General features: G+C 39.4%; 1 protein-coding gene across 1 annotated transcript; it reads left to right on the plus strand.

Annotated features, from left to right (window-relative positions):
- The first annotated feature begins 951 nt into the window (after nucleotides 1-951).
- Nucleotides 952-15,437, plus strand: LOC123042257 (acyltransferase-like protein At1g54570, chloroplastic). The gene is made up of 12 exons (XM_044464744.1): nucleotides 952-1,294; nucleotides 4,483-4,534; nucleotides 6,301-6,356; nucleotides 7,477-7,635; nucleotides 12,906-13,012; nucleotides 13,300-13,421; nucleotides 13,538-13,643; nucleotides 13,854-13,984; nucleotides 14,073-14,442; nucleotides 14,555-14,668; nucleotides 14,936-15,021; nucleotides 15,137-15,437. The coding sequence occupies exons 1-12, from the start codon at nucleotides 955-957 to the stop codon at nucleotides 15,435-15,437; spliced, it is 1,944 nt and encodes a 647-aa protein (XP_044320679.1). The 5' UTR covers nucleotides 952-954.
- Nucleotides 15,438-16,280: the final 843 nt, after the last annotated feature.

Raw genomic sequence — 16,280 nt, forward strand, 5'->3', positions numbered from 1 at the left:
GGCGGCCGAAGCCGTTGGCCGCCGCCTCGTCTCCGGGGAAGCGTTCTGCCATGGCGACGGCGGGCTGGCGGGCTGGGCGGCGGCGCTCGGGAGAGGCAGGGAGAGGGAGGGGCTGGACGGCGGCGGGGGCGGGGCTGGTGTTGGCACAGGCGAGTGCAGGGCGCCGGCTTTTATAGCCGGGCCGCGCCCGTGTGTACGCGTGCGAGGGAGGAGAGGCGTCGGCGCGCCGCCCCGTGAAGCGCCGCCCGTGAGGAATCAATGGCAAGGCTGACCGGCGGCAGCCTTGCCATTGATTCCCCGCGGGAACCGAGGCCGTTGGGGGAAGACGAGGCGCCGAGTCACTGACGCGGCTGGCCCGCATCTTTTTCGCGCCAAAACAGCTCGCCCCGGCGCCCCCGAGCGCTCCCCAGCGCGCCGGGTTCGGGCTGGGTCCGCCGACGCTGTTTTCGGCCCAAGCCGGCGAAAATCGGGCTCCTGAGGGCGTGACTGGCCCGTTTTTTCGGCGCCGGCGCGAAAAAATCTCCTGGGGAGGCCTTCCTGGGAGCGCGGGTGGAGATGCCCTTAGCGCTCGCCGTTAAAACTTTGGATTCATCGCCGTGAGATGTGCAAACGATGCGTAGGGTACCATGGGCACAGTGCGACTACTGCCATGCATTTCATGCATGTCGCTAATCGATCAAGGCAGCTGGACAAATTGAAGGAAAACAGTGATCCCTGTTGCCACCGGCCGGCACTGTTGGGCCAATAGCAAACAGTAATGGTGATGTGGCCAAGTTAATGACTACACTTCGGTTAGCTGTTGTGCCTTAATTAAAGATCCGGACGCGTAAAAATCCCATTCAGTTTGAGTAGACTCTAGTATTTCGGTCTTTCCCCCTTCACAAGCTTATCTCTATATATTTGTTTAACTCGGTTCCTTGTATACCCAGCCCTATGAAGTTCAACCTTCTCGCCATGCCCATTGCCCCCCACATCATTCTGCGCCCCTTTTGCATTAGCCCCGTTGGCCGCCGTCTTGGACGGCATGCCCGGTTCGGCTTCCGCGCGAGCTCCGCCGAGGCAGTTAACTGGGAGAAGAAGCAGGAGATCAGCAACACGAGGGATAAGAAAGCCGCGGAGGACACCGGGTTGAAGGCTCTGTATGATGATGGGTTCGGGAGCGTCACCATGAAGGATTACCTAGAGGCGGTTAGGAACATGCCCAAGGACGACGGCGGGCCACCTCGATGGTTCTGCCCCGTCGAGTGCGGCCGGCCGGTGGTTGCTAATCCACCTCTGCTGCTGTTTTTGCCAGGTTGGTCCAAGCGTTGTCATTAGTCAATGATAGTATATATCTATATCCATATGAGGTAAATACACCAGTGGTGCTTGAACTTGACACGGATGTGCAATTTAGTGCCTGAATTTGTAAAATACATTGAACTGGTTCCATAACTTGGCATGAACATGCATATACGGTTCAAATGACGTTTGTATACGTCCGTCATGCTGATGAGGCGCGTCAACATGGCATGGGACCCGCTGTCAGTGACTGGACAACGGAGACAAGGGTGTGTGGCCTGATTTTTTGTGGAAACTCCTCCGGAATTATTTTTCATACAACAAGGCCCTTACAGAGAAACTGCCAAATTTGCTGCTTCGTGATGATTCATAACCTTGCGCTATAATTAATTTCGTACTATAATTATAAAATACTAAAAGACTAGCGTTGTGGTGGTTAGAAAGGGCGACCTACCAGTCAAGTGTATGCTGGGCTAGCCAATAGACCACTTCACATTTGCTGCTTCATGATGATTCACAACCTTTATAAACTAGGCGGAACAACATAAATAAAATGATTTTTCTTGCGAAGTATAAATAAAAGGAATTTAATGAATCAACAAAAATAGTACCAACTATGTGACTCCAACATCCGACCAAAGCTTATAGACCAGGCACGGATGCCACTCCAACCAATGAGTTCTCTTGTATCGAAAGTACAAGTAATCTTTATGACTGCCTAACAAACATAATTTCAAAAGAATGCAAAAAATCTTCATGTCATTTAAAAAAATCACATGTTATTTTAAAACATACTCATTCGATTGAAAATATTTCTGAATGATAAACATGTTTATATGATTCAAATAGTATTCGTATGAGGATCCGCAATCTAAGGGCGCACTAGGCTTGTATTTCTTTTTTTTTTTAGAAAACACACAGTTTTTACATAAAGCATAAACACATTTATATACTACATGAATATTTTATTAAAAATGTGGAAATTTTAAAATTATATGAGAATTTATTTACATATATGAACGTTTGTAAAACTAATTTAATATTTTATTAAAATGCAAACTTTTTTCAAATTATAAGATATAATCTTAATTCATAATTTTATTATATGTATGTTTGTTAAATTATTGCATTGGTGTTTTATGAAATTATATGAAACTTTTAATGTAATTTGTTTTAAATATATGTCTATTGTTTGTAACACACGATTACAATTTATGTATTTTTTATAAAATTTTGAAATAAAAAAATAGACACGTCGAAAACTGAGCCACACTATGGCCTAGTTTAGCGAGAGGGTCTTGTTATGTTATAAACCTAAATTTATCATTTTTACCATTTGATGTCGTCAGTTGGAGTGGTATGTGCGTCAGCTATAGAAACCCTGGTTGCAGGTTCAAATCAACAGGGCTATATTGCTGGAATAAATTTTTAATTTTATGTTGTTCAGCTTTATATATATAGTGTATGAATCCTTTTATGACGCTAAATTTGAGCCGGCCTACTGGCTAGCCACACTCACATGCGCGCGTCAGGTTGCTGTTTTGAACCCCATACCTGTTTTTAATTATTAATATATTTTTTAGTAGAGGGTTCTCCGGAGAAAAACCCAGGCCACACACCCTGTCCCTGACAGTGAGTCCCATGCCATGACGGCGCGACTCATCAGCATCGCGAACGTATACAAATGAGATTTGAACTGTATATGCACGTCTATGCCAAGTTACGGAACCGGTTCAATGTATTTTACAAGTTCAGGCATTAAAGTGCACATTCATGACAAGTTCAAGCACCAGTGGTGTATTTACCTCTATCCATATCTACCAATACCTTAACTAGATACATCCGTATTTAGACAAATCTAAGACAAGAATTTTGGGACGAAGGGAGTATAAAGAAGATATTGCTTAAAATTGTTCCAAAAGTTGTAAAATATTACCAACAATGTTCATTGAAAAACGTTTCACACAGAGGAGTATCACTGGGCCGGCCCATGCAGTCGGGACCTCATATACTGCGCTTTGCACGCTGCACAAGACGCAATGCGCCTGTTTCGGCCAGCCCATGTCCGGCGGCTTGTTTTTAAATTTTGCTTTTAATTTTCTATTTCTTATTTCCTTTTTATTTTTTTACTTTAAAAAATTTGGGACTTCAAAACAGTTCTTAAAATTAAAAAATCTATTTTTTAAAAAAGTTTAATAAATCATAAAATGTTTGTGGATTTAAAAACTGTTCACGATTTCATAAAAAGTTTGCTTATTCAAACAAAATCCAATTTTTGAAAACAAATGTTTAGGAAATCAAAAAAATGTTCATGATTTTTTTAAAATTTCTTGTATTAAATTTTTTAATGAAATTGAACAAAATTTCACCAATTGAAAAAATGTTCATGAATGGACAAATATCCTAAAAATTTAAAAACTTTATATGACTTACAAAATAAGGTTCATCCATTCTAGAAATGTTCACTGATTCATTCATAAAATGTTCACTGATTCAAAAAATGATCATGCAATTAAATAATGTTCGCTAAATCAAAAAACTGTTTGTGAATTTCAAAAAAATAAGTTTCCACCAATTTCCAAAACAAGGTTCATCCATTCTAGAAATGTTCGCCGATTCAAGAAAATTGTTAAAAAAATGTTCATAATCTTTTTTAATAATTATTGCAAATAGTATAACATGTTCATGAATTCAAAAAATATTCCTGATTTCAGAAAATGTTCGAAAATTTGTAAAAGTGTTCATGAATATGAAAAATGTGCATGATTTCAAATATGTTCACGAGTTTAAAAAATGTTCATGATTTCACGAAATTGAGAGTGATAATATATCTCGGTGATGCAACAAAATGTGATCATGACCATTGGAGATCATGAATTTTGGTAGTACAATGGTAGTGGTGTCCAACTTCTGAATAATACGAACAACTCAAGTTCCAAACTGGCATCAATCAGCGAGACCGTACTTCTTTTGCCAGTCCTGCTCTTACATAAGGTTCACGCAGAAGATCAAGTTGGTGAGCTAGTCAAATGATATATATATATATATATATATATATATATATATATATATATATATATATATATATATATATATATATATATATATATATAATTATTTGAATGTTATGGTTAGGATATTTATCTTGCCTTCCTTCTGCCATCAGCCTAATATTGCTTTTTGTAATTGTGGGAACTGCAGGAACCGATGGTATTGGAATGGAACTCATTTTGCATCACAAATCTTTGGCCATGTTAGTGTTCTATTCCTACCATCCCTATATTACATTATCACCATGGGGTTTCAAAGTAAACCAATCTACCCTCAACTATTTGTGGGCTGGCGTTGCAGTGATTCTAGAGTAGACTATCTGCTCTTAATTACTCCCTTCGTCCCAATATATAATATATTTTTAATTCCTTAAGATGATGTTTTGATCAATAACTATTATAATGTTATGTGGTATAACTGATACAAAATCATTTAAAAGATAAGAACATCAATTTTAGATCACATTAACAAAGTAATTATTGATCAAAGCTTTTATCTTAGCAAATAAACCGCAGCTTGCCTTTTGAGATAAGCAAATGTCAAGTCCCTCCTCTACCTGGTTCCGCAATGACCTATCAAAAAAAAGAGATTACACTATGCCTCATTTGGCCCACCACCACTTCTTACACCCACCATTATCTTGGACTTTTTCTACAAAAAACAATATATTGGACTTGGGATTTCATCTTGTAGCTCAATGACCAAAGCCACCCAACAATTTGAACTAGCATCGGATTCAATTGTAGCTTCTGACAGTTCTCCAACTCGTATTACATGCCACCACACCCTAGAGTCTTGAACGACATTGACCCCAGAAGCATTATTGTTGACATTGCCAATCCTGCTGCAAATCATCTGGCAGATGTTTTGCCATTGGTTAAACCCGCCCTTCTGCTTGTGTGCAATGGTCTCTCGACCCCATTCAAAACTCAGGAAATCGTCACCGTGATTAAACTGAGCTCCCCGGAGAGATTATTGATTCCTCCTCCTCTAATTCAACACAAAAAAGACCTCCAAATATCCATAGTATGATAATCAATCACAACAAGAAGACACCTAGATTTTGTGAACATGACTACATCCCTAGGAGCCTATTAATGGATGTTAAGCCCTACATATTATTGTGAACATGCTAACCATCGTCCCTAGCTAGTGTGATATATCGAGATAAGCAATCACAACAAGAAGACATCGAGATTTTGTGAACATGACTACACCCCTAGGAGCCTATCAACGGATGCTAAGCCCTACATATTATTGTGCACAAGATAACCATTGGCCCTAGTATTATATACCGAGATAAGGAATCACAACAACAAGACACTGAGACTCTGTGAACATGACTAAACCCCTAGGAGCCCATCAATGGATGCTATGCCCTACATGTTATTGTGCACACGCTAACCATCGGCATCTCTGGCTGCCCACAATGAGACTGCAAACCACCCTACCAACTGGCTTTGATCCCTGGTCTAATATTACAAATTTTGACTCCCTCGTGGTTTTTTTAAAGGGGGAACCCCTCATGATCACTCCATGACATATTCTCGTATATAGGACTCAATGTACACAATATTCAATTCCTAAACGTACCCCTATCCACATGTTACAGTTTCATGTTAAATACTACTACTTTCCTAGGTCAAACATATAAACTTACTTGTCTGATATTTAACATATTCTCCACCACCTAAAAGCCATATTTTCCAATGGAAAGAAGTATATACCAAGGTTTAATTGCATCAAATTTGGACTCCAACTCCAGCGAGTATTGCGAACTTGTTGAATTCATTTAAAAAAGTCACACTGAAACCCTACATGATTCATATCTTTAGTGAAGAGAGAGAGAGAGAGAGAGAGAATACTGATTGGTATTATTTTGCACTATTATTGCTTGCATACTCAAATTTAAAAAAGATCCTTAAAGCGAGGCATTAACATTCAATTTATTTTTCATTTTTTGGGCAGGGTATTTGAGGTGCGCAGCTTACACATACCAGTGCATGATCGTACGCCATTTGAAGGTACAAATAGATTGCTTATATTCCAGAAGATATTATTTTCATTAGCTTGGTCTATGCTAATAGAGGCACTTCGTAGTTTTACCAAATAAATATGAGACACCAAACTGTAAGCAAGCGCAATAAATTTTTGAAACAAAGATACATGGTACCTCATGTTTATTTGCATTAAATTTAATTATTCTCGAGATACTTGTAATGTATCCATACTAATATAAAACATACGATTTCTTAGAATTCACAACCTCAAAGCCGTCCATCTAACTATAGTTTAATGACCCATGATTGAATAAAGTTGACCTCCTACAAACTGTATTATACACTAGCTCTCACAATATATCCTCCAACTCTTGCAAATCAGCATGAATTGTGACTTAATTAGGTTCCTTGATATATATTTTCCATATTAGTTTGCTCTAGGCACACCGATAATAGAATGGTTTGATTGGATTTTATTGCTAAATTTTTATAAGACATTGCATATCATGCTTTTTCTGTGATTTTTATGATTGGCACTTCCTTTGTAAATAAATACAAGACGTTTTGGAGACTTAACACAAGTCTCTAAAACGTCTTATATTTATGAATAGAGGGAGTAATATATTATATATTTCAAACTATGACTAGCATCATCTGCTTTGCTATTTCCATCATTTTGATGAATTTATTTAAGTGATGGTTGTATTCTTATAGTATTTTATATGATTTCATAATATTTGTCGAAGCTTGAAAATTCAGTGGTGGGCAAATAGTCTATTTTCATAATACTTAATCACATGGTTTTTTCTTTTATGTTGTTTACTACTGGCTGCTCCACACAACATGTTGTAGTCTCCCCCCTACTTTCTTTGTTTCTTCCGACCATTTGGGTCGCGCTGTAACTGGTTTCCTCCCTCTATTATTCAATGAAAATCAGCATTGATTACCTTTTAGTAAAAACAACCTTCTCGGTCTAACGTACCCCTCATAACCAATATACCGTTGAGTTTATTCAAATATGTTGCACGTGCACGGGTGCCAGTGTCTTCCACATTGTCACTTCTATATTGTGGCACTTAAACACTAGTGACAGGAACCACCTTCTGAAGATTTAGTGATAGACGTTGAGTTTAAATGCATATAGGGCTACTACAAATTGTGGAAGAATGTATCAAATATGAGAAAGCTTTGTCACCAAACAGACCAATATTTGTAATTGGAGATTCTCTTGGTGGATGCTTGGCACTTCCGGTGGCAGCTCGCAGTCCAAACAGTGATTTGGTTCTTGTACTAGTAAATCCAGGTATGTGAATGTTTTATCTCAGATTTAAGCTGAGAGAGTACTGGCATTTGAAGTTGTAATATAATTTAGTTTGTTCTTTCAGCAATGTCATGTGCCAAAACTACCGTACAAGCAAAGTTGCCTCTTTTGGAACTAATGCCAAGCAACCTTTCAATTATACATCCGCACCTTCTAAGATGTTTGATTGGTAAATTTCTCAACTAACTATTACATCATTTTTGTAGGTAGACTATAATAGTTAGGATGGAGTGAATATTTTCAACCTTTAAACTTGGTATATCAAATGATATTAAATTTAGAATAGCTTCCTCTTTTTCTCCACCATTGTGGCCTTATAACAGCGTTACCCCATTTACATTTGTATACCAAGTGATCGACCTACCACTCTGGTAGGTTGTTGACCACTTCATACCTCATTGACTAGATCCGAGAAGAACTTCCCCTACTTTCTCTTCATTCTAACTACAAGATTTATTGAGAGATATGAGAGAGAAATCCACCTAAGGAAGATCCGTTCATTCTCTTTCTCTCTCTTGACCAAGCAATCTATTGAAGCAAGTCCCGTGCTTTGCCCATCGATCTTATTACTATTGGAGGTTGGAGACTCCTAGGCAGTAGGAGTCTTCGACGAGGAACCAAATTATGACTTACCTCTGAAGTTTGTAAAGAATTGGAAGCGGCCCAAGGTCTACCACTAGTGGCTGGGGAATTGCCTTTGTGGTGAAATCTCATGGAGAAGAAGTTGGGACTTTGTGGTGTTGGTTCCTTTGTGAATTCACACCTCTCTTCAATGGTTCATAGCTCCCATTCAAGGAAGTAGACATTGGGATACATTTTCTTCTTTGAGTGTCTTCGGTTATCCCTAGCTCTTCCATTTGTTTATTACTTTGGCCCCTTGAATTTGCAAGCATCATATAGGTTGTTAACTAACCATAACATCGTTACGCTCACTTTATATTAAGCAAAGCCTAAACTTGTTAAGAAAATGAACAAATTTGTAGAGAGATATTCACCTTGTGTAGATCCATCTTGATCCTTTCAGCTTGTTTGTCTAGTCAACTATCATGTTGTCCTAGGTGGTGGATCTAGCTAGCATTTCAATTAAAAGATGTCATAACTAAGGGTTAAACTATGGAAAAAGTTTAAATGGGGTAAATGCGATCACAAGATCACAATTAACTATAAAAAATAGTAATTTAATCTAAATCTTATTGAAAGTGGATGGTTTTGAAGATAACATTACTTCATGCTTGTTCGTTGAGTCCTTAAGAAAGAGTGGGTGCTTATGTTGTAATGAATGTTCTATGTTGTGGATTTACCATGTCACATAGGTTTCAAAATGTTTTCATAAACGGTCATTTGAGTAATCTTCTTTCAAAGTCTTTCTCGAAAATATAAGTAGGGTTACATAGCCATTTGTGAAAAGTTTGCAAGATACATTTCATGACCAAGAAACTATGTATCACATATGGATTTTCCACGAAAACCTAACTGTGATGACTTATTCATTAAAGGTTAATGCATAATAACCATGTATGATACTTATCACATGTCTAATGACATAAAACAAAATAAGCATTATTTTTTATAGAACTCTAGAGTGTGTTGATTTATCTTGTTTTAGAGCTAGTTAGAAAAGTACTAGCCATTACCTCTAGAAAATAACATATCAACATCATAAGTGCAGTAGATGCATGCTACTTGTGAGCTACGTTGGGATTTTCCCCGAAGAGGAAGGGTGAAGCAATATAGTAGCAGAGAAGCATTTCCCTTATTGAGAACCAAGGTTATCGAACCGATAGGAGAACCACACAAATCCTCGTACTACACACACAAAAGCAAATACTTGCACCCAACGCAGGCAAGAGGGTTGTCAATCCCCTTGAACTTGTTACTTGCAAGGATTAATACTGATAGTGGTAGATTGATAAAAAAACTAAAAAAAATTGCAGTAAGGTATTTTTTGTTTTTGTAATATGATTAAATTGACCCTGGGGCTATAGTTTTCACTACATGTTTCTCTCTTGAAACAATAACACATGGTGGATAAACAAATTACTGTTGGGAAATTGATAGAAAAGCGCATAGTTATGATGTTACTCATGGCAACGATCACATATATAGGCATCACGTCCATGACAAGTAGACTGACTCCTGCCTGCATCTACTACTATTACTCCACCAGCCGGTCACTATTGAGCATGCATCTATGGTATTAAATTCATGACAAACAGAGTAATGCCTTAAGCACGATGACATGCTGTAGACAAAGTAAACCCAATCAATATGAATAAACCCCATCATTTTACCCTTAATGACAACAATACAGATACGTGCCTCGCTAATCCTTCTGTCACTGGGTGAGGACACTGCAAGATTGAACCCATTACAAAACACCTTTCCCACTGAAGATAAATCAATCTAGTTGGCGAAACCAAACGGATAGATCGGAGAGAAATACAAAGCTACGATAATCATGCATAATAAAGTTAATAAAATACTCAATTACTTTCAATGAATAATATGATCATAAACCCATAATTCATTCTATCCCAACAAACACATCGCAAAAGAAGATTACATCGGTAGAACTCCAGGAAGAATGAGGAGAATATGATATTGAAGATCAAAGAGACAGAAAAAACCATCTAGCTACTAGCTATGGACTCGTAGGTTGGTGGTGAACTACTCACACATCATCGGTAGGGAAGCAAGGTTGATGTAGAAGCCCTCTGTCAGAGTACCGAAAATGGCCTCTAGATGGGATCGTGAAGCTTGCTACAGCGAAAAAAGTGTTTCGGGTGTCTCTCTTTCGGTTTGGGAATATTTGAGAATTTATAGAGGTGAAATTAGCTCAAACAAAGTTGTGTGGGAGTCACGAGCTCAGGGGGCGCGCCTACCCCCTGGGGTGTGCCCTTTGAGCTCATGGCCCTCCCGTAAGGCTTCTGGCCTCCTCCCGAACCTTCTAGGGTCCCTTCTAGTCCAGAAAAAAATCACCGTAAAATTTCATCGTGTTTGGACTTTGTTTGCTATTGATTTTCTGAAAATCCAAAAACAAGGAAAAAAACAGGAACTGACACTGAGCACTAGGTTAATAGGTCAGTCAAAAAATGATATAAAATAGCATATAAAGCATCCAAGATTGACAGTACAATGTCATGAAACAATTAAAATTATAGATACGTTGGAGATGTATCAATGCACAATTCACGTCACAATTTTTAATTTAACTTATTCACAATATTAATTCAATTAACATTTTCCACATAAAAAATCCACTTAACCAAATCAATTATACCAATTTATCAACTTTGATTTGATCTACCACTCAGCCAAGGTGCGCAACAAGGCATCTGACCTGCTGGTACAAGGGGCTCCCGATCTCCTCCCTCCTTGAGCCACCGCCATCCATGTTCTCGACCCTCGATCTCCTTTTTCATGATCTCCTCCCTCCCAGTCCCCTCCCTCCTGATCCCTTCCCCCTGATCTGATCTAGGGCTTTGAGTCAATGCCACCCCTCTCCTCACCGCTGCCGAAGCTCCATGAGGCAAAGCCCAGGCGGAGGATGATGGAGGTGGCGGGGCCTTCCTCCGTTGGGGCTCCGGGATGCGGTTGCGATGGAGATCTTCACGGTTGTCCTGGACACGTGCATCGTCTGGCGTCGGCGGTGCAGCAGTGAGGGACCATCCGCCGTTGATGGCTCACCCAGGCGGGGCAGCGGTTCTGAGCAGTGGTGCGGCTCCGGTCGTGTGGGTTCCCAGCAGCAGACGTCACCCATGGGCGTGCTGGATGAAGGAGGAGGTCAATCTGGTGGTCCAGTCGGGAATGGGCATGAATTTGTCAGCGAAATATTGGTTTGGCCTCGGCCAAAACCGTCAACGGCGACGCCCAAGGGTGTCCTTACCTTGTCCGAGGCGTTGTGGGGCCATTCGCGTTCCCTGTGTGCCCAAGGGGAAACCCTAGTTTCAAGCTTTCCGAATCGAATGATGGTGATGTTCCTGCATTGTCACCCCATGGGGGCATCATCTTCGGGATTGTACACTGGCTGGAGGGACAAGTGCTTGGCTTGGTGGCTGAGCGCAGGTCTCTGTATGCTTCTCGTGCGATGACCAAGGTGGAGTGGCATGCCATCTACAGTCTTGACGACAACGAGTATTGGCAGCAAGGTGCAGCGGTGTCTCGACGTTGGATACCGTTCGATGGGCGCGGAGGAGAGAGGTGTTGTTTGGCGTTGTGTTGGCATCGATGGCAGAAGGGTCTAGCAAGATTAGTGCATTGATTGATCCTGAATATGTGACTTCTGAAGAAGGCGGCGACGGATTCTACAACATGCACAAGTGGTGCACGTTTAGGGTCTGCTAGACCGGTTGGTGCTCCCGGCTAGCTGGCAGGTGGCTTGGTGATGCCACCGGATTTCTTGGTGTGCGTGACACGCGGTCAGGGCACATCATCAATCTTGTAGGTAGGGCGACAATTTTTGCCAGGAAGGTGGCTATGGGTTGATCTATGTATTTATTTTGTAAGACCTTGTTGAATAATGCAATAAAGATGGTTGTGTGCATAAATCAACTTTGACTTAATTTTCTATAAATGGTTGAACCTAGATATGGGGTTCTACATCGATCCACTCCCCCAACTAAGCGAGATATGTCAGTTCTGTTTAAAACAATACTTCACTAATAATTCAAGATAGTGCAATGTGGGTTGCCTTTTTTCTATTCCGACTCTTGATTTTTCCTGTACTTCTCCAAGCAAAGTCTAGGATACATCACATATATGAACCACTGATGGATTATCCACACGTTTGTGTGCTACTTCACCTGCGGTTTCTCCTATGAACCATTGGTGATACTTGTGTACCAATCCAAATGAGTGAGGGCCATTCATATGATTCCACTTGTGAAACTACATTGTGATGCTTTTTCTTTTATGATTTTCAGAAACTTTTTGTGATGAACTGCCTAATATAAGTGTTTTCTAGGAGTGATCCATCCTTTATTGCAAGGGTACTCCATGAATGAAATCAACATGTTCCTTGAATAAACATACAATGATTACAGTGAAATAAATAAATGCAATTGTGTGAAGAACCATTAGTACCTAATATTTTAGGGAGACTATTACTCGTCATTATATGAGCCAGTATAGTACATGTTTTAATGTACAATTTTTTTGAAATGAATTTAATATATTTCTTAATTTTGCCTACCTACGTTGGTCAATATTAGAAATCAGGGTCTTCCTGATATATCATTTGTTTGGTGAAATAGGTGAACCCCTTAAGATGGCCATGGTGAGCATTCAAAATGACCCTTCTCTTCAAGGGGCTCTGCCAATGTTTTCACAAACTCTTAGCTCTATGCTAACTTTAACTTCTGTAAGTTATCACTCCTTCTCCATTTTCTATCACCTTCAGTTCTGTGCAAATGTATGTGTTTACAGTTTAGAACAATATTTAGCATTTAGCAACAGTCTTCATCACTAACAACCAAAAAATTCAACAAAGTATTCTCAACTCTGAAGTCCAATTACATGGTCTAAATAGGTAATGAAAGATGATACAAGGCGGATAATTCCCATTCGTTTGCCTTACTTTTGGATTGAGAGCGCAACAATAGTAGATCATCTTTGTTTTGCAGTTTATGCATCCTTGCCACTTTTTAGGAAATTGGACATATCATAGAAATGGATACTGTTGTGTGGAGGCTCAAGCTTCTTAAGTCAGGTGCAGCCTATGCCAACTCTCGTCTTCATGCAGTACAAGCGGAAGTTCTGCTTCTTGCCAGGTGCTTTTTTTTCATATAAGTGTATCAAGCATTCAATTGATCAATTGATTCATATTCCTTGTTGAGTCGCAACCTTTACAAATTTGTTCTCACACTCCAATATATTTGGGTTTTAGTGGCAATGAGAACCTTCCGCCAAGTGGAGAAGCAGATCGACTGTTTAAGACGCTGAAAAATTGCAAAGTTAGATACTTTAGGAACCGGGGTCACACACTACTAATGGTATACGATATATATATATATATATATATATATATATATATATATATATATATATATATATATATATATATATCATGCTCCACGATGACTTTGTTTTCACTTGATCTGTTGATGTTAATTCCTAATTCTCTTGAAAAACAACGAACTACTCTACCTTGGCTTTCAGTACGACTTGTACAATAATGCTCACAGTTCAATGTCTTTACACAGGAGCAAGATTTTAATCTGCTAACTGTCATAAAAGGGGTCAACATGTATCGCCAAGGCAAAAAACGGGACATTGTGACCGATTTCCTTCCACCTACATTTGCTGAGTTCAAGAAATCAACTGAAGATTTCAAGTATGTATTTAATCTCTCAAAGATGCACTCTACCATGGCAGGGTATTTATCTAGGATAACAGGTTAATTTGCTGAAACTCTTCTTCAGACAACTCAATGAATTACTAAGCCCAGTTATGTTGTCTACTCTGGAGACTGGAAAAATTGTTCGTGGACTCACCGGTATTCCTGACAAAGGTCCTATCCTGTTTGTGGGTCATCACCAACTCCTAGGGATAGAGGTACCTTCACTTTTTCAAGGGTTCTTGAAAGAGAAGAAAATAACTATCCGAGCATTGTCCAACCCAGTATTTTTTGTTGGAAACAATTGGGCTTTGCGTCAGGAGTTGTCTCTATTCGATGTAGTATCCGTATATGGCGGAGTACCAGTCAGTCCAATCAATATGTATAAGTTACTTGAGAAAAATGAATCCGTTCTCCTCTATCCAGGCGGTGCGCGGGAAGTTCTGCATCGAAAGGTGTACTTGAACAAAACAATTTTTTTTGTATTTGTACACATGATTTCATGTTCGCTCCCACCATGAATATCAATTGTCCCCCAGATGTACTTATTATGTCTGAACTGACTAGGGTGAAGGCTACCGGTGTTTTTGGTCAGATAAACAAGAATTTATAAGAATGGCTGCCAGATTTGGAGTTACTATCATACCATTTGGTTGTGTCGGAGAAGATGACATTTTGGAGGTATTATTATGTGCCTTTGTACTGAATCAACTCAAGGAACATGGTGTTGGTATTCACAAAAAAGGGGAATGTGTTGTTGGTACTTTTATTTACCCTGATTTAGTTTACTAATTTCATTCATTCTGATGCAGAGGCCGGGGGATAACCTCCTTTTCAATTTTTTTTACTAATTTCATGACTTATGCATTGTAACAGAATATTATTCCACAAATTAATCTTCCTTTTCTAAGAGAGAACGTATTTGCTAATTATTTGTTCCTTCTGCAGATAGCTATAGATTACAATGATCAAAAGAACATCCCTTATCTCAGAGACTGGATAAAATCATTCAATGCAGATCTTCCAAGTGTAAGGTCAGACATCTATCTTCCTAACTAGTTTCCCTTGGATCAAAAGGAAAAAATAACCAAGTATTTTCCGTCACAAAATTATTTGATCAACACAAGCCATGCTCCAACTTTATTTCAGAGATACTGTGATTGGGGAGGATGGGAACCAGGTCTTGCATCTCCCTGTCGTTCTCCCTAAAATACCAGGTCGCTTGTACTTCCTGTTTGGCAAGCCAATCGAGACGAAAGGAATGGACAATCTCCTGATGGACAAGAAACTAGCAAACGATCTCTATCTACACACAAAATCTGAAGTGGGGAACTTAGTGTCTTATCTTAAGAGGAAGAGAGAAGAAGATCCTTACCGAAGTATAATGCGTCGCACTTTGTACCGGGCCATTTTGGGTGCTTCAGCTCAAGTCCCTACTTTCAAGCCCTGAAAACAGGATGTGGATGTACTTTTGTTGTATGGTTATTTTTCTGTATGGAAAATCTTGTAGAGTACTACTCCCTCCGTCCCATAATGTAAGACGTTTTTTGACACTAGTGTAGTGTTAAAAAACATCTTACATTATGGGACGGACTAGTGTCAAAAAACGTCTTACATTATGGGATGGAGGGAGTACTTTATATACATGTTTATTAGTTCTAGGCAAAATGTCCAACATTACTCTTGTACCTCAGAATATATAGTTTGGAACGGGAGAACACGTATAGCACCATTCACTTGTCAGACTTGCATGTGTGTGTTTGTAAGGACAGATAGTGCTTAATATATGGCTTATTCACAAAAAATATGACTTGCACTGGGGTTGATGGAGTCATGGAGAGAATATAAGCAGTACAAAGATGGATCACAATGTGCAGGAACCGCATATAATCAACCTGTTTTAAGAAAATCAGGAGTCTGACCAAGATTAATCTGAGGGATTTGTATAGCAGCTGATCCGCCATAATCTACCAGCTATTTTTCTGTTATATTTTTTTGAGGATCATTTTTCTGTTTTATATAAGAATATCCTGTATGTGGGGTGCTGATATATATCGCTTCAAGCGAGCTCTGGGGGAAACGCCTACAATCCGGCTATATGGGCCAGGCCCAAAGCTCGATGGGAAGCGCGTGCCTCTCCCAGGGAACCACGCAGTTTTTTTTCTTTTATTATGAGCAATGCACACATCGTTTTTTATTTTCTTCCCTCTCTGTCTCCTTCGGTTTGGTTTTTCACTTTCTTTTCTGATTTTTTTGAAAAACCAAACCAGAAAATTTAAAAATGTTCACTATT

Source organism: Triticum aestivum, chromosome 2B (genome assembly GCF_018294505.1).
Source record: "Triticum aestivum cultivar Chinese Spring chromosome 2B, IWGSC CS RefSeq v2.1, whole genome shotgun sequence".
Lineage (NCBI taxonomy): Eukaryota > Viridiplantae > Streptophyta > Magnoliopsida > Poales > Poaceae > Triticum > Triticum aestivum.

Coding starts and splice junctions, on each gene's coding strand:
- LOC123042257 (XM_044464744.1), top strand. CDS start 955: ATGCCCATTGCCCCCCACATCATTCTGCGCCCCTTTTGCATTAGCCCC. Junction 13,013..13,299: donor CTATGCTAACTTTAACTTCT/GTAAGTTATCAC, acceptor GCCACTTTTTAG/GAAATTGGACATATCATAGA. Junction 13,985..14,072: donor AAATCAACTGAAGATTTCAA/GTATGTATTTAA, acceptor ACTCTTCTTCAG/ACAACTCAATGAATTACTAA.